Consider the following 18,120-nt stretch of genomic DNA (forward strand, 5'->3'; position numbering starts at 1 on the left):
TGAAAATGGGACAAACCAACGGAAATTAACAAATCTTCTAAGTCAACATAACATATCTAGCTTTGCTGAGAAACACTGGTGTATAAAATCTGACCAGAGATAAAAGATAAAAAATATTTTTGCCTTGGTGATTATATTTTTAGAAATGACAGAGTCAGTTTATTTATGTTAGGATAGCCAGAAAACAGTTATAATTTTTTTTTTCTTATTAGTTCTGTATAGATAAAACTGTTAGGTAAAGATCTGATGGCCAGTGTCACGCTCACTTCAATTTGAAATTGTATTTGGTAGCTGCTCTGGTGCGGCCACTTCAGGACACACACATCTATTTCCCTAGCTGCTGGAAATGTCTTGGGCTGAAAGCATGCAGTTGAGCCCCGCTTCAGGAATTACCATGCTAAAAAACTGCCATCTCCAGAGTCACAGCCCCTTCCCATGGGTAGTCTTTCCAATGACTTATCTTTTTCAGGGTATAAAGACTGGCACCCTTTCCTCAATTTAAGACAGCTATGAAGGGTACTCCCAGATTCAGGAATTCCTATCTGTGAGATGATTTGAGGTTTCTGCGTGACTCCATCACATTTCCACTTCCCCCTCTACCTTCATCCTGCATGGGTGTTGATGCTGAGAGCACTCCCTAATAAACTTGCTGCTTTCAAATTTCTGTTTCAGACTCTGTTTCCTAGAGATCCCAGTCTGCATCATTTCAGGATCCCATTTCTAAAACAGTGGTTGGTCAATGGAGACTCCAAATTTTCAGCCTTGATATGAGCTAGTGAAGGTAGAAGATCAGTGGTTCCTGTATTTTAATTTTAAAAAAATGTTAATTTTCAAAAATTTAATTCTATTAGTTGAAGGATATTTACTCTGGTTCAGCTTAGTCTGTGGCAGTGCAGTATTACCTTGTTGCAAACTTGTAAATAAATAAATAAATATATATATAAATAAAAATTAGTGTTTTTCTCAGAATCCACAGGAAGTCATTTCTTTGTCTTCAAAAATTTCTCTGCAAGCAAGTTCAGTTTCATTGCATTCCTTACCTTGCAGTGAGATTACTGACTTCTCTCAGTGATAGTTCAAAATTGCAAATAACAGGAAAAACAGGAAAGTCTTCAAGAAGGGAAAGATTGTGGATGCTTTAAGTGATATATGCAAGTAGCTTTAACGGTGATCCTGGGCACAGTTATAGAGTAAAAAGGCTTGTGGTGGGAATGTCATGGAAGCTGATAAGGCATCAGTTGGGGACTTGGGCTTGGTGACTAACTGCCCAGGGCCAGGTAGACAATTTAAGGCAGGAAGATAATACTACTCTCTGAGGTTTTCTGGGGACCCAGGCTGGCAAGTGCCTCTGCCATTCTCAACATAAAGCTCCCATTTCTGACTTCAAGGAGATGTTCTGTTGTTCCACACTCCGTTTAATGAGAAGAGAGAAAGAGCAGAGCCTTTCTTCAAGTATTAAATTTCCTGAAATACTGACAAGGTGTATCTTTTGTCTGTTCCTACTCCTGAGGGCCATGGAAATTTGTCTTCCACTGGCCAGTAGCAGGGTGCTACTGACTTGATATTCAAAAACAAATCCTTTATTATTGGGAGTTTGTGACAGTTTATGACAGACAATTTGGAACCGCAACCATGGGAAAGAAATTAGCTTTATGGGTTAGTCTAGACCATTATGGTAAGAGATTGGAGGTAACAGAGAGTGAAGCTGGGATGAATTATTTCTATCTAATCATTTGGTGACATTCATACTATCTCTCTGTCACAGATAGATTATATATATATATATATATATATATATATATATATATATATATATAAAGACATCTTTATAAGTGCCATATTTGGAGGGTCCACAGGGTACTCAAGATCCAACTGTGTTCCACATCCCCTACAGAATAGACGTATGACTATCGGGAAGAAAGAATGTGGAAATAAATGGTAGACATAAGTCTGATACAAGCCTGAAATTTAAATATATGGAAGAACACAGTGAAAGGAGAGAACAGAATGTGGAGAATGAAAGAAAAATTCACACTGGAGCTTCTTGGTGGATGTGTTCTGAACCTTTGTGCTGGAGAGTCACCACATAGAGCCAGGTTCCCGTGTAATGAAAGACAAATGTCTGGGCTAAAAGGGAGCTTAGAGACCACCTGGTCCAAACCTCCTTTGTTACAAAGAAGAAATGGAATCCGAGACTGGCAAGGACTTGCTCCAGCCACACAGCTAGTTATCAACAGCTCGAGCTTCCAGGTTTGTGCTCAGTCCATAGTGCTTGCAAGCCGGGGCTGAGAATGTAAATGGAAGTAAAAATGAAGTGTAGCAGTCAAGACTCAGAAAGATGTATCTGAAGCTTACAAAGCCTGGACTACTCATGTTCAATCTCTGTCAATTCTTCTGGGTCACTTAGCCTCAGACCAAATAAAGGAGTAAGTAACGTGCTCTTCAGCCTGAAGTATAGCTGTGTGTAAAACACTATGAGACTAAATGTTGTTCAGGAATGTTCTGTATGATTCTGGTCCCAAGGCTGTAACTATAACAGACCTTCTATCTTTTCTTAAAGGTAGGGGAGTATCTAGGAATAGCAGCAAGGAGCTTCCTATGAGGACTTTTCCTGGCCTATTGTTGCACGAAAAATCCCTTCTCCACCCATAAGGCCTCTTTACACAAAGCCAAATGCCAAGGCCCTTTCCTGGGAATCTGGTCACTATCTCTCTGAAATGATTAAAAAAAAAAAATCATGAACAGTGTTAAGGAGGTTCATACCAGTGTTAGGGCTCAATGTGGGCTGTCCCTAAATATGCCACAATGACATACTGAATATTTTTAATTAAAGTTACTTAAGAAGCAGGTTGGATGGATTTGGGAGTTTGGGATTAGCAGATGTAAACCATATATATAGGATGGATAAACAACAGGGTCCTACTATATGACATAGGGAACTATATTCAATATCCTGTAATAAACCATTAGGGAAAAGAAATGAAATATATATATATATATATATATATATATATACATATATATGTATATATATATAAACATGGGGAACTCAGCCCAGTACTCTGTGAGGACCTAAACAGGTGGGATGGAGTGAAGGGTTATATACAACTATCCTCCAATTAAAAATAATAATAAGAAGAAAATCTTGTTTCTTCTTTTATTTAATACCTCAAGCCCAATCTCTGTTTAGATTCTTCACAAATTGAGCACTCCGAACCTAAGCTTCTCCATCCTGTCAATTCCTTTCAAATGTATCATTTCTTTGTCTAAAAAGTATAAAGGTTGCCTGCTTTGGCCACTTGTTAGGTCCCATTTCTGTGAGACTTCTGAGCACATGAATTAAAATTTCTTTCTTTGTCTCTTGTCAACTTTATTATTATTTTAGCCACAAGAACTCAAGGGGATGAAAGGGTTTCCCTCGTGCTGACAGCAGATACCTATATTAAAAAAAAAAAAAGCTTTAATAATTTCTCTATTCTTTATGACCCCTTTGGAGAAAATGGGACTTGTCAGTCTTATGAATATTTACAAATGTTCCTTCACTTCCTTATGTTATTAATTGTTCACAAAAACAAATAAACTAAAGGTGCTCTGATCTCCCATTTCCTGCTGTGAACTCCTGGTCAGCATTAGCAGTACCTTGCTCTCCTCTCTAATGCTTTCCCCAGGGCCCCGTATAACATCTCCATGAGCAGAGGTGGGGCAGGGGTGGGAGAGAAGAGACTGGGACGTTGTTTGAAATCTTATTCAGTTCTGCACTTTTTCATTGTGAGAGTTCTTATCATGTGCTAGAGTTTCTCTAAGATGCTTAGTTCAGGTACTGTAAGAGGATACACAAGATTTAATTTGGGGAGATAGGAGAGGAGTGAACCAATAGCAGGGAACTCTTAGACTGAGCCTCACCCCCAGTATTCAGGGGCTCAAGCCTGCCCCAGATTCTGCCAAGAACTAGAAGTTCATGTGATAGTAAGTGAAGAGAGAGGATGAAAATGATCAGCTTCATCAGCGCACCTTTCCTTGTATTCTCATTCGTAGGTCAGACTTACAAAGGAGAGAACATTACAAAAGAGAACATTTCTAATCTAGGACTTCATGGTTCTTGCCTCAAAACTAGCAAGCCTCAAATACTTAAAAGTGTCACATTACATGGTTTCATACTTTTATTCAAGTTGTATATCTCTTTTACAGATGCTAATAAATGAATCTATTCATTTCTTTACTTACATAAATGATGCTTATTGAGCACTTACTATTACATGCCACTTGACCAGTTTAATGAAGCAGTTCTATAAAGCCGTGAGCATTTTCTATGTACCTTGTGAATTGTCTTTGACAACTGAGAAGCGTTGACTAAAGCCAAAAAGAAATTGCTATTGCAGAGGTTTCTTGAGTGACATCAGTTCCCTGGGGGATCTGGTTTAGGCTGTGGGTCCGTAAATCTGTTACGTTTCCTGGTTCTCTTCATCTTCAAGAGTAACGTGAACTGCTTCTGGGTTGAGATAAGCAATGCTGTGTCCACAGCAAACAGAATCAACACCAACAATGGGATAAGAAATTGTAGCCAGAAATAGTTGCTTTGAGTGTACGTGTACTCTAGATGCAATAAGAAACATAACTCATGTTAGGAATTGAAAAGTGAGGTTAAAGTCTTCATCTTCCCTAAAAGAAGGATCCAACATGGTCCTTCATCTTCTAGCATGAAATGACATCCAGGAGCAGAGACAAAACACTCATAGGTTTGGGTTCCTCAGTCTGTGTTCCCTGAAGCCCTAGGGAGTCCTGAGTATTTCCCCCACAGTCCCTTTCTAACGGCTTGTTGGCCAATATGCCTAAGGGGAAAGGTCATAGGAAAGACGACCCCTTCCTTGGAGCCTCACAAGACCAATGTCCACATAGGACATGGAGGTGGGAAGCAGATAGAGTAAGGGCAGGGTGTCACCAATGCCTTATTTCTCAAGCAGTCATCATTTGTTGCATGTCTGTTGGGTGAAATTAAGATATTGGGCTAGATCATAAATGTTAATAAGTTGGCTTCCCGGGTGGCTCAGTGGAAAGAACCCACCTGCCAATGCAGGAGATGGAGGAGACACAGGTTTGATCCCTGGGTTGGGACAATCCCCTGGAGGAGGAAATGGCAACCCACTCCAGTATTCTTGCCTGGAAAATCCCATGGACAGAAGAGCCTGACCGGCTAAGTTCATGGGGTTGCTAAGAGTCAGGCACAATGGAGCGACTGACCAAGGCAAGCAAGGCAATAAGTAAATTGCCTTTCAAGTTCACTGTTTTGTCATTCTGCTATTCTATTTACAAAGTAACAATTTTTTGTGATTTTTCTAGAATTATAGAACCCTAGAATATTATAGCCAGAAATTACTCACAGATCACCTAGACTGGTAACTCTCAACACTGGCTGCCTATTACCATTACCTGGAAGAGTTTTTTAAATATTGATGTCCAGGCCTCATTCCAAGCTAATTAAGTTAGAATCTCAAGGGGTGATATACAGACATCACTATTTTTTTTTAATTCTCCAAGCAATTTTAATGAAGTTTAGTCCAAACCCTTTATTTTATAGATAAGGATACTGGAAACACAGTGAAAATCAAACAACAGGTCTCAAATTAGTTAACAGAGAACTACCATTAGAAATTAATTGTGGCTTCTGGTCTCATGTTTTTTAAGATTTTGGCATGAGCAAAGTGTACCAAGCAAATGTCTGATTTCCTCATTGCAAAGTAAATATTTTAAAGGCTCCTTCTTTTATATGAAATTTGGAAATGGCAGCCTTTCATTGACTACAGAGGCAGCCTACCTGATTACTCTTTCCGCATCAAGCCCTCTTTCTCATCTCCTAATTCACAGGCACACAGCCTGTTGACTTGGTTTCCTTTCCCATTCCTCATAGGCTAAAATAGACTTTTCAAGCTATAAAAAGCTTGTTCCTTCAACTTTGAAACTCTTTTTCTATTTGATAAATCTAAGTTTCTCCCCAGCAGCAATAGATGACTTTGCTTGACTAGTGTTCAAAAGTTTAAAAATCCATTTCACAACTATTGCATTTAACATCTATAAAAAATCCATAATGTGAGCAGGTATTACTGTTGCCATTGAACAAGTAAGGGATCTGAGACAGAGACTAAGGGATATACTCTACCCCTGGTCTCCTCATCGCAAATCTAGTAGACTTTTCGAGGAATCACAGTTGCCTCCATTCTATAGCTTCAGTCACATTAGGCTCACATGTTCTTTCTCCTTTCCCCTGCTTTGGACTCGTTCCCTTTCCTTCACCAACTTACCTTTTTTAACTGTAATCCTGAGTTTATTAGAGGTGCGGTGGAGCCTCTGAACTCTACCCTCGCAGTAATAGATGCCACTGTCTTCTTCTGTGACATTGGTGATGGACATGTTGTGGTTCTCATACCAGTACTTGAGAGATGTGTTATCCTTGTAGTAGATCACCTTGAAGACATTCAGATTCCTCCAACTGTGGCACCTGAGGAAGAGGGACTCACCCTCTAACATCACCTCAGCAGAGGCCTGAAGGAGCAACCAGTCTGAAGAATATGTATTAAGTTATTTATTTAACAATGACAGAAAAAATAAAATAAAAATAAGATAAATAAAAAAGGTCATGCAGAGAGTGTGTATCAGAAACCTTTATCATTAACCCATTTCTTGGCTCATAAGGTCAATAAAAAGGAAATACAAAATAATGCTTACAGCCTGTCTCCTCTGTTGATAAATACTCTGTCCTCCTGAAAGGTAATTCTGGGGCCACAACATCGCTGACACTTTTGATGAGCCCAGCCATAGGAGGGCTGAAACCCAATATCCCTTTCAGCTCTATTGTTGCATTTGGTCACTAAAGGGGAAATAAACCTACTCTGCCTGGAGAGTCCTAGCCTAGTAAAGTTGTCCTCTCTAAACTTACAGGTGCTTCCCAGTTCTATTAATCACAGTAAGCCTCCAGCTTCCTCAGAACATGCATCACAATTTGAATTAATTATTTATGTAATTATTGATTGGATGTCCTTTTCCTCATTGGGATCTATACTTCAGAGGTCAGGAGCATGTCTATTCCTTTCATCATATCTCCAGTGCCTAATAATACCTAGGAATCAGTAGATTCTCAATGAATGTTTGTCAATAATGTTTGTCAATAATAAGAGTCAGGTTGTATGGCTAACATCATTTTAAGAACTCAAAATTTAGAATGGAAATGTGTCTAGGTTGAATAAGCATATTTTCTTGAGGAGCAATCCTTGAGGACTCCAAAAAAATAAAGAAGCTATTTTACACTACTTTAGTTTCTACTTAGAATTTGCACACAGATGTTGAAACATCTCTTTTCACTCAAGAGAAAAATACAAAATATGCTTATACTTTAAAAATATTTATATTTAAAAATATAAAACAAAATATAAATGACCTAGCTATTCAAATGAAACCATTACTTTGTTCACTGAACATTTACCAAGTAACCCACACAAGCCTGAGCACATTGCACTAGTTGTGGACAGTGGGAGAGAGATGAAGCAAACATAAGATTTGCTCTTAAGTAAAAGTAGAGTATGTGAGGAATGTAAAGAGACATCTTTCAAAATAAAGAGTACAGCTTACTACTTTACCATATGTAAAATAGATAGCCAACGGGAATTTTGCTCTATGTCTCAGGAAATTCAAACAGAGGCTGTGTATCAAACTAGAAGGGTGGGTTGGGGAGGGAGATGAGAGGGAGATTCAAAAAGGAGGGGACACATGTATATCTATGGCTGATTCATGTTGAGGTTTGACAGAAAACAACAAAATTCTGTAAAGCAATTATCCTTCAATTAAAAAATAAATAAACAAACAAAAAGAGTACAACTTAATATTCAGGTCATGACACATGGAAATGGCAAACTAAATCTTTAAATCAAAGAACTCTTTGTAATGTTTACATATCCAATATGCCATTTGACCACGTAATGTGCATCTGTACCCAGGCAGAGAAGATAGAAATGAAACAGACTAGGGGAGTAGCCCTGGGAGATTGCTAGAATATTGAGAGCAGGCAGCAGGGCAGATGGAGCAGAGGCAGAAGACAGATGGACCCGTATGTGGAGAGAGACCTTGAGTTCACCCTTGCTTCTCTAAGCCTTGGGGTAACTTGCTTTCTCCCCATTTTCAGACGGGCCATTCTGCACATGAGAGAATTGATATTTCTGTAACCCTGGAACTTACCACTGGTGACATTTAGGTACACAGGTTCACTAACGGCATATCCTTTGATTCGGCATTGGTATTCCCCACTGTTCCGCATGTCTGCATTCACAATGTCCAATCTTGGATCTGACACTGTCAAACGAGTTCCATTGTGGATCCACACAGGGGACTCATCTTCAGAGGAACTGTTCGTACCACATGTCAGACTCACAGTGTCTCCTCTAAATATTTCTCTCCATGGTGGATTCAAGAACACCTTAGATTTCCAGATGACTTTGAGAAGAACGGATTGTAGAAAGAGATATGGAAGGAGGGAAAATATCATTGAAATCTGTTCGGCCTCCAGAGTACAGACATAATAATAGTCAATCAATGGTCAGTCTACCCTTAAACTGTTGTTGATAAAAAACTATCCTGAGTCCTAGGACTAAAGGAAGGAGGAAAGAATCTTGTGGTCCACCTAGGGACCCTAGCTCCCAACCTAGGAAAAAGCAGGACGGAAGTGTAAGATATTAAAAAACCAAAGAGGGTAATCCCTCTAATTTTCTTGATTCCAATTTCAGTATCTGTAAATGAGAATTGAAGTCTCTTCTCAGGCAGAGATTATGTCTGTGATGTTCACACATAGTTCAGCACAATGACTATGACATAGTGAATATTCATTAAATATTTATTGAGTTGATGAATGAGTGAATAATGGATGAATTAAGGTAGTGGATTAAACGAAATGCATGGCCTCTCCCAGCTCTAAATTTTTATGACTATTTAATTGTGAGCGAATAAGGAATGAAAATCATATGTCAATTCTGGAAAGCACTGATAATCACCAAGAGGATCAATCTTAAAAGGCTTTCAATACAAAGAGATATGGCACAAATTTGAACAAAGACTTTGGAAGTGGCCAGGCAGTGATGAGGAAGAGGTGATATGGTCAAAAGAGAACTAGACTTGGATTTAAGGGACTTACATTAGAATCCAGTGCCTTGTTAGCCATGTAACCTCCAACAAATTACTTAATCTGAGTTTCAGTATCCTCAGTTATAAAATGGAAATAATAATAATGGTGATGATGATGTAAGAATTGAATGAGTGTACGTCATAGTGTCTGGAGCAGAGGCTGAGACAGATGCTCAGCAGACAGGATTGCTTGCATAAAAGAGGATAGGGTGACTTGAGAGAATGAAGCGCTGTGTGGGAAGCTTTTGAATGGGGGAGAGAAGGAAGACGAGGTAGGTGGAAGTGCAATAGACAGGGAAGAGCAGATTAATAATCATTAAAAAATAGATGATGGGATGAAGGGAAAGGATGAAGGGCGGGCAGTTCCCAGACATTGAAATGCTGAGGGAACAAGGACAGAGGACTCACCTGTTGACAGGCCATCTGGAGCTGCAAAATCCAGAGACAATAAGTTAGTGTCTGTCCCCAGCCTTCTGGATACCTGAAGACTGGGATTTGGTTATGATGCTGAGGTCTACATCCATGGAGTCTTAAGGGCCAACCATCTTTTCATGACTCTGTTCCAGGGAGAGAAGGAGCTTCGCTTCTTCATCTGCTGTCCCTCCTTTACCCTCTAGGAAAAGCCAGCTTGATAGCAAGGACCAGACTTTAGCCCGGCTTCCTCCTTAGATGGTGTTCAACCCCCCTTCTTCTGCTATCCAGCTCGTCCTCCCTACAGAATCCCTGGGAAGTGACCCACAGTGTGCTCATAACCTAGAAAAAGTCAGCAATAAAATTGTCAACTTTCCCTCGCCAGCCGCTCCCCCAATCTGTTCTGGCCCCTTCAGGGGAGCTGGTAACTCTACTTACAGAAAAGCAGCAGAACTACCCACAGCAGGGCAGGGGCTCCCATGGGAATAGTAGGCATTTTCTCCGTGGCCTCCAACTGAGCTGCAGAGATCCAGGGCCTTAGAATAAACTTGAAAGTAAAAAGGAGAAGGAAATGTTCTCTGTGTCATATCTGGTTAACGCATCAGCTGCACCTAGGTTTGCTTCCTTCTCTGGAGATAACATTCAGAGTGGTGCCTAAAAGGGCAATTTTATATAAGTAGTTTTAAAATCATTTATTGATTTTTTTTTCTTTTTTTGATTGCACTGCACAGCATTCAGGATCTTAGTTCCCCAATCAGGGATTGAAACCATGCCCCTTGCAGTGGAAGTGGATGCACAGTCTTAACCACTGGACCAGGGGAGGTCTCCAGGGCAATTTTATATTTACCCCCATACCCTCCATTCCACCTCCGTGTACACACCTGGAATCTAGTGGGAGAGAGGCAGAGGTTAGGCACACAGGAACAAAACTTCCTTAAACTATCAATGTATAGTTATCTTGTTGGCAACTTAGAAAAGTGGAGTGCAGAGGAGAGAAAAATAGGATAAAAATAACAGTTAATTGTTCACCTAACATAGGTCAGGCACTATGCTAAATATGCCTTATATTTCATTCATTTCTCAAAATAATTCTATGAAGATGTACCATCGTTATCTACATTTTATAGAGAGGAAAATTGGAGCTTCGAGAGGTAAAGTCATTTATCTTAGAGTACTCCCTAGTAAATGGCTAATTTGGGACTCAAATATTTGAAAAATCAGATCCTAGAGCAAAATTCACAATCATGATGATCTACTGTTTATGCATGTCTACAAGTATGGCCATAATTCTAGCTGAAATTCTGTTGTGGTTCTCCAGAGTTACCAACCCTCTTGTTACCTAATTTCCTGCTGATCCATTAGTGCACAAATCCACAAACTTTAATGTGCTTCCCTGATGACCCACTGTCCAACCAGCCAAATTGGAGATATTTTTGGAGACTCCTTCTCTCCATGGGTCCTGATGAGGTCTACAACACAGGAAGGCAGATGTTAAACCATAACTTACAGGGATCTCAGTAATATAATTTATTTTATTACTCCAGCTTTTGTCCATTTTTATGTTTCTAATCCTCTAGCCTGATCACCTCTTCTCCTTTAAATCCACATCTGTTTTCTTCCCTCCAGGACCTCAATGACTAATTCTTCTCTTTTTAACTCTAGGTCAGAATTAGTCACCTTCTTCCTGGATTTGTTATTGATAATGACACTGGAGATAATATCTCCATAAATATCTACAGTGACCTGCCCTCCACAAAGTTTTTTTCATGTGTGGTATTATTATTTGGACCTTGCCAAAACTCTGAAATAGCAGAGGCAATATGAAGCCAGCAAGGCCCCATTCTATCATGGCAGCTTTTCCATGCTGTTTTTTTTAATATGTATAATTCTATTTATTTATGTGTGTATGCTTCGCTGTACTGGGTTTTTGCTGCTGCATGTGTTTTCTCCACTTGTGGCAAGCAAGGGCTACTCCACAGTTGCAGTGCATGGGCTTCTCACTGCGGTAGCTGCTCTTGTGGAGCATGGCCATAGGGCATGAAGGCTTCAGTAGTTGCTGCCTGTGGGCTCAGAAGTTGCAGCTCCCAGGCTCTAGAGCACAAGCTTAGCAGTTGTGGCCCACGGGCTTAGTTGCTCCTCAGCACGTGGGTTCCTCGCGGACCAGAAATCAAACCTGTGTCTCCTGCATTGGCAGGGGTACTCTTTACCACTGAAACACCAGGGAAACCCCACCAACTGTTGAATTAAGACTGATGAATTAAACATAAAGTCGCTGAACATAAAGATCTAACCAAAGCTTTCAACTTCTCTGAAATTAGAGAATATGGGCCTACAGACTCCTAAACAGAAAGTTTCAGATAAGAAAGATTGTGACTGGTCCCAGGTTGTGCAATATCTTAGTGACAGATCATTAAAGAAAGCAGAGAGTTATTTTGGAAAGTGTAAGTATTTAAAGATCTGAATACAAATACTCCTGGTATTTATGGGATTAGGGTTTACCTATAAAATAGAGACAATAATGATACCCAGATCATGTCTTTATTAAGAGGTTTAAGAAGATAATAATGTGTAAAATGCATTGAAGAGCATCTGCTATGTAAAAGATGCTCCGTAAATCTATCTTTCCTCTCTTTTATTGTTGTTGTTGTTGTTCAGTCGCTAAGTCAGGTCTGACTCTTTGTGATGCCATGGACTACAGCATGCCAGGCTTCTCTGTCCTTCACTATCTCCAGGAGTTCAGTCAAACTCATGTCCATTGAGTCGGTGAGGTCATCCAACCATCTCATCCTCTATTGTCCGCTTCTCCTCCTGCTCCCAATTTTGCCCAGCATCAGGGTCTTTTCCAATGAGTCAGCTCTTCCCACTAGTTTGCCAAAGTATTGGAGCTTCAGTATCAGTCCTTCCAATGAATATTCAGGGTTGATTTCCTTTCAGATTGATTGGTTTGACCTTATTGCAGTCCAAGAGACTCTCAAGAGTCTTCTCCAGCACCACAATTCGAAATCATGATTTCATCAGTGCTCAACCTTCTTTATGGTCCAACTCTCATATCCATACATGAGTACTGGAAAAATCACAGCTTTGACTCTATGGACCTTTGTCAGCAAAGTGATAACTCTGCTTTTTAATACACTGTTTAGGTTTGCTGTAACTTTTCTTCCAAGGAGCAAGAGTCTTTTTATTTCATAGCTATAGTCATCATCCACAGTGATTTTGGAGACCAAGAAAATAACATCTGTCACTGTTTCCATTGTTTCCCCATCTATTTGCCAGGAAGTGATGGGACTGGATGCCATTTATTACCATTATTCAATACTCAGGAGGAACATCCATTTCAACAGGACTAAGGCAATCAGCAAATGCATAGGATGTTTTACTTGCTAACCAGCATGTGCCAATATAATTTATATAAGTAATCTCACTCCTCCCCATAGTGATGAAGAAGAGAGTATTATAGGAATGAATAGAATGGGAAAAATTGTTTGGGGAAGAGGAGGAGAAAGAAATGGGGAAGATGCAATTTTTGAGGTGCTGTCATAGGGCAGCACATATTTGAAAATACCAAGATCCTAGAAGAGACAAAGACGGAATCTGTTTCACCACTCTGTTGAGAGTTTGTCCAGGAGAGTTACCAGATATTCTTTTACCCTAGGACAACGATTCTACAATAAAATTATCCTTTAGAGACAGTCACTTTACTGTGACTCAAAAAGTCTATTTTAAAGCCTCCCCCCAAGTCTTCAGTTATTCCCTACTTGAATGGGAGGTGGACTGGAATTCGAGATATACTAGTTCTTAATATGGAGACAATAAGGTTTGTCATTGACACACTATTTTCATTTCCTCCACCATCCTAAAGCAAAGCTTCAGTGTCCAGCAGTGAAATGAAGGTAGTGTTTTGGTAGCAGTAATAGCAATGATTTAACAAATTCAACTAAAGCAGTTCATTAAAACTTAAAAACAAACCAAGCCACCCATCCTCAACCCGCACAACAACAACAACAAAACCAAAAATATCAACATCAGGAAGAATAAAGCATATCCTAATTCTCATACTCCAAGACCACAGGTACCCAAAGGAACAAAATGAGAATTCAGAAGGGACAAATAAACACAAGATTAAATCATAGTTCTGCTCTACCCTAACATAACTGGTTGATTCACCAGTCAAGTCCCACACATCCTTTATCTTATTATTAAAAAAGAATTCTCCAAATTTTTTTACCCACTACATAGGTGGAGTGTGCTATTGATTTCTTGCATTCTGCCTGTAGATATCAGAAACATGTACTCACTGGGACCCATAGATTTTTCTCTTAATCTCACTTCTTATAATAAGCATTGAATCCAGATACTCATATGTTCAACACTCATTAACAACATCTCCGTCCCAAATTTTGACCCATTATTGGTTTTCAGAAACCTTAGTGGTTTGGGTGTTTTTTGGTTTTTTTTGTTGCTGTTGTTGTTGTTTTTTGGCCTTACTGCAAAGTATGCAAGATCTTAGTTTTCCAGTGAGGGACTGAACCCAGGCTCACTGCAGTGGAAGCAGAGTCTTAGCCACTGGAACACCAGGGAAGTCCCCAAAACCTTTATCTGTTCTTCACTTTGTAGCAGTGGGGAATTGTAACTCAAAGAGTCATGCATGAACTATTAAGATCTACTCATTGTAAGGTGTCCAGATGAGGCATCTCTGTGGCACCTTGTAGATAGGGAACAGTTTGAACCATAAGGTACACTCAAGCAAATGTGACCTCTGCATTATAAATACTATGTTCCAGCCAAGAGACCTAGAGGGCCTCTGACTTGCCTTTCTGCCTCCAACAGATACAATCATTAAGTGATCTGATCTTTCCTTCAGAATAGACAGAACAGAATTACAAGCCTGCTGAGGAAGATTCCTAGGAAGAATGGTAGTGTTAAAAAAGAAAAAAAAAGAAAGAAAAATGAATGCTGGACTATTATATTAAACTTAAAAATTAAAAGAAAAAAATTACTATTCAGGAATAGTTTAAAGAGATTAAGTGTAAGACTGACTAGGTATTCAGGCTCTGAGCAGGCTCTGGAGTTTGATTCTCAGCTCAGATCACTTATTGGTTACCTGGCTCTCCACAAGTTACTAAATCTCTCTGTGACTCAGCATCTTCTCTGGTTAAATGGGGATAGTGGCAGTACTTGCTATTGAGGGTATTAAATGAGTTAATATAGCAAAAGCTTTATAAGAGAGGCTGGCAGACAGTAAATGTTGTGCATGATTTTATTACTGCTATTACAATCATTTTGTTAGGATCCTTGGACTTTGGAGCAGCAGAGAGAAACTCTTGCTGTCCATAGGAAAATGAACAGGAAAGGCTACTGGTCCAGAAGGCAGTGCAGCCCGGATGACATTGGAGTGATTGTGCCTCAAGGAGCCCCTTCCTCCACTCACAGGTTAGGGGGTAGAGGAGAGAAGTTGCTCCGTGGGAGTCCTGAGATCATTCCCAGGTGTGGTTCTAGACAAAGTCCAGTTTTGCAGAGTCAGCCCTCAAGCCATATGTAGTGTAGGCTAGGTTTATTTTACCCTTCCTTACAGAATTACACAGTTAAAAATGGTAACAACTCTTTTTTTTTAAAGGAATCCCTTTTAGGCTGTTAGCAGATAAGGACAAGAGGTCTTATTCCAGCCAAGGATATTTGCATTTTAATAAGTAACTTTTGGAAGCTGGGAGGAGTAGCTTGTTGCTTGTCTCACTGAGGGTGCAGGATACATTTTTAGTGTTTAGCAGGCAACCCAATGTCCTGTAATATCCAGGGCAGCCTTGCATGATATAAAGAATTGTTCTGCCTTTACACTGTTTTCCAATGTCCAGCCAGGTATTTTATAATTATTCGAGCCTTGAATCTATTTGACAAATAATGCAAAGCATTTTTACATTTTTTCATATATACTGGATTTTATAGGAAAGAAACTATTGTGTCCTCTGATGGAAGATTATTCTTGTGTCACTTGTAAACTGGCTTTGCCTCTTGGCGGATGTCATAACCAAGTCAAAGTTTGGGAGGAGGGATGATTTATTATTACTAGCAGTAAATAGGGAGATCTTTCCCAAAGCAGTATCTCCCCAAAGAGTAAAATTGGAGAAGTTTTAAGCTAAGAGTACATAATATATTCATGAAGGGGCTTGAGCAGAAGAGAATCAGCATACAATTGGGGTCAAGGTTGAGCACAAGCTTTAGCTGATTGAAGTCAAGAGGGTCAGCATCTTCATTCTGTCCTCTGCCTTGGTTACTGCAGAACCCAAAGGCCATATCAGATTGTTATGTATATCCCTTAAGGAGGAACTAGAGCTCTGTCTTATAGCTGAACTCTTATTTCTTGACTGCTTTTCCTTTGTTCTTAGATTCCCTTACTTAAGATCGTTGATTAGTGAGACCTGTTGAAGGGTAAACATTGTGACCAGGCTTAGATCACAAAACGGCTTCTCATGTTAAAGTCAAGCCTGGTTCTCTTTCTCCAGGGATCCCCTACACTATCTGATTACATTGGGTTTTCCTAGAAGAGCATCCTTGGATCATTCACTGTTTCCCCAAATCAGATCACCAACAGCCACACTGTTCCTGATCATTGTATTGTTACCAGATTAGTCAACTAGACCCCACCAGGATCCTCACCATCCCTTGTCTTAGCCAGGGAAGTTCTTTTTCTGCTTGGATCTGTGCTGCCAATAAGGAAACTGATGTTGAGATTAGATCAGCATCAGCTTTATTCGAAGAAGCAGGAACTTGGTCCACAAATTAACTTCTCAACCTAGTTTAGACAGAGAAACCATGTACGTAAGAGGGTCGAGGTAAAAGGGGAGGAACTGGAAAGTGTGGGAGGAATATTCATAAGTGATTCAAGCGCAGGGGTGTGGTTTGGACCTGGAACTGATGCAGCGCTCCTGTTCAGTCCTTGTGTGGGCTTTTCCAGTTGTTGTCATGGCAACTGCTAACTGTCATGGCGCCCATGGGTGTGTCAGCATATGCTAATATATTACCATGAGCATATAATGAGACTCTAGGACCACTTATAAGGACCGCTAGAAGACAAATCTTCTGCTATCTTGGGCCTAGTTGGTTCTAATCAGTTCTTGCTTTTCTCTTTGCAGCTTCCTTCCTTCCTTAGATCAGAGGGGCAGAGGTATGACTCTTGGGCAACAGCCTTTGTAACAGTATCACCAATACCTCACTGCTGCATAGGGCTACATTTATAGCTGTCACATTTATTATGGATATACTTTCTTACTGAAAGTTATTTCACTTTATTTCTTTTTTATATTAAGACTGGGAATTATATAGATTTTAAAATATATGTGTGTGCATAGGTAGGAGTGATGGATCCAATTTTAGGTACCTGAAACTTCCATAATTTGGAGCATCCTCCTTAAAAAGGTGATTAGAAAATTATGAATACAGTATTAGATATTAGAATGACTATTTATCTAAAACGAGAAAACAAACTCAACAAATTACAAAGTATAAAAGCTGGAAAAGGACATGAATATTACAAAATCCAGAAATACATTTCCTACATATCTTTACAACATACTCTGTTCTCCTCTTCATTGGACAGTGATATCACAATATCACATTTTACAGAATATTAGGAAGAAATTTTCCTCTACCTTCCTTGGTTCTTCAGGCGGGTCTAAGAAATAAATTGACATGAGAGAGAATAGGAGAAAATCAAACAAAAGTTTAATGTTGTGTAGATATGAGAGGAATCCAGGAGAACTGAGTAAGTCATGAAAAGGGCAGAAGTCCTCACCTAAAATACCATCCTTAGCTAAAGACAAAAAAGGTTGTGGAGGGTGGAGGGAGTCAATTGTGGAAGGTTACCTGGAAAAGCACAGTAAAAAAGGGTAAGGTTGTTACGCAGATTTAAGTCTGTGCCTTCTCCGTTAATAAGAATCTCTAGAGACTGGTCATCCTTTTCTTCCTGTTTCAGCGAGGGAGACAGACTTACAGATGGAGATTTCCCTTATAAATGTTTCCTACAACAGATTAACTTCTACTTGGTTTTCAGAGTTTTTTGCCTGTTTTCTATTAGAAAATAACCAGCTTAAAATACTTAATCTGCCAAAGAGACATATTTTGGGGTGGCAGTTTTTGCTTCTCTGTAAGATAAACTAGAAATATAATTCATTCTTTAGCATCACTGATTTGCATTTATTTTCTATTATTGATAGTTGGGTGGGGTGCATGGAAAATGTGGTTGCCAAGCAATAATTAATGTTAAGTTCACACAGGAAAAGAACTTTATTTGGGGTCCATTACTCTTGCCTGGAAAATCCCGTGGACTGCCATCTATGGGGTCGCACAGAGTCGGACACGACTGAAGCAGCAAGAATCGTGATGGAGACAGAGATTTGGATAAAACCTAAGGAGTGTTCCAGGGAAGAGAAAGAGTCAGGGGCTTGTAAAGATACAAGCTACAAGGGTGCTAAATTGTCTAGCAAGAATTGCAATTGACTCTGAAGCAAGTCAGGCAATATTTGTGCTTACAGAATCACATGTTGTTTTAGAGCA

General features: G+C 39.6%; 1 protein-coding gene across 1 annotated transcript; it reads right to left on the reverse strand.

Moving 5' to 3' along the window:
• Window positions 1-4,142: 4,142 nt before the first annotated feature.
• On the reverse strand, window positions 4,143-10,108 carry FCER1A (Fc fragment of IgE receptor Ia). The gene is made up of 5 exons (XM_043876992.1): window positions 10,012-10,108; window positions 9,571-9,591; window positions 8,224-8,478; window positions 6,297-6,554; window positions 4,143-4,593 (listed from the first exon to the last, which is right to left on the reverse strand). Exons 1-5 carry the CDS (start codon window positions 10,067-10,069, stop codon window positions 4,397-4,399), a joined length of 789 nt encoding a protein of 262 aa, XP_043732927.1. The 5' UTR covers window positions 10,070-10,108; the 3' UTR covers window positions 4,143-4,396.
• Window positions 10,109-18,120: the final 8,012 nt, after the last annotated feature.

This window comes from Cervus elaphus, chromosome 20, assembly GCF_910594005.1.
Source record: "Cervus elaphus chromosome 20, mCerEla1.1, whole genome shotgun sequence".
Classification (NCBI taxonomy): Eukaryota; Metazoa; Chordata; class Mammalia; order Artiodactyla; family Cervidae; genus Cervus; species Cervus elaphus.

What these genes read in the sequence shown, in the direction of transcription:
- FCER1A (XM_043876992.1), bottom strand. Translation starts at nt 10,069, where the DNA reads ATGCCTACTATTCCCATGGGAGCCCCTGCCCTGCTGTGGGTAGTTCTG. An exon ending in GGTAGTTCTGCTGCTTTTCT is followed by an intron (nt 9,592 to 10,011) that starts GTAAGTAGAGTT and finishes TGGATTTTGCAG; the next exon opens with CTCCAGATGGCCTGTCAACA. An exon ending in GTACCTAAATGTCACCAGTG is followed by an intron (nt 6,555 to 8,223) that starts GTAAGTTCCAGG and finishes CATATTCTTCAG; the next exon opens with ACTGGTTGCTCCTTCAGGCC.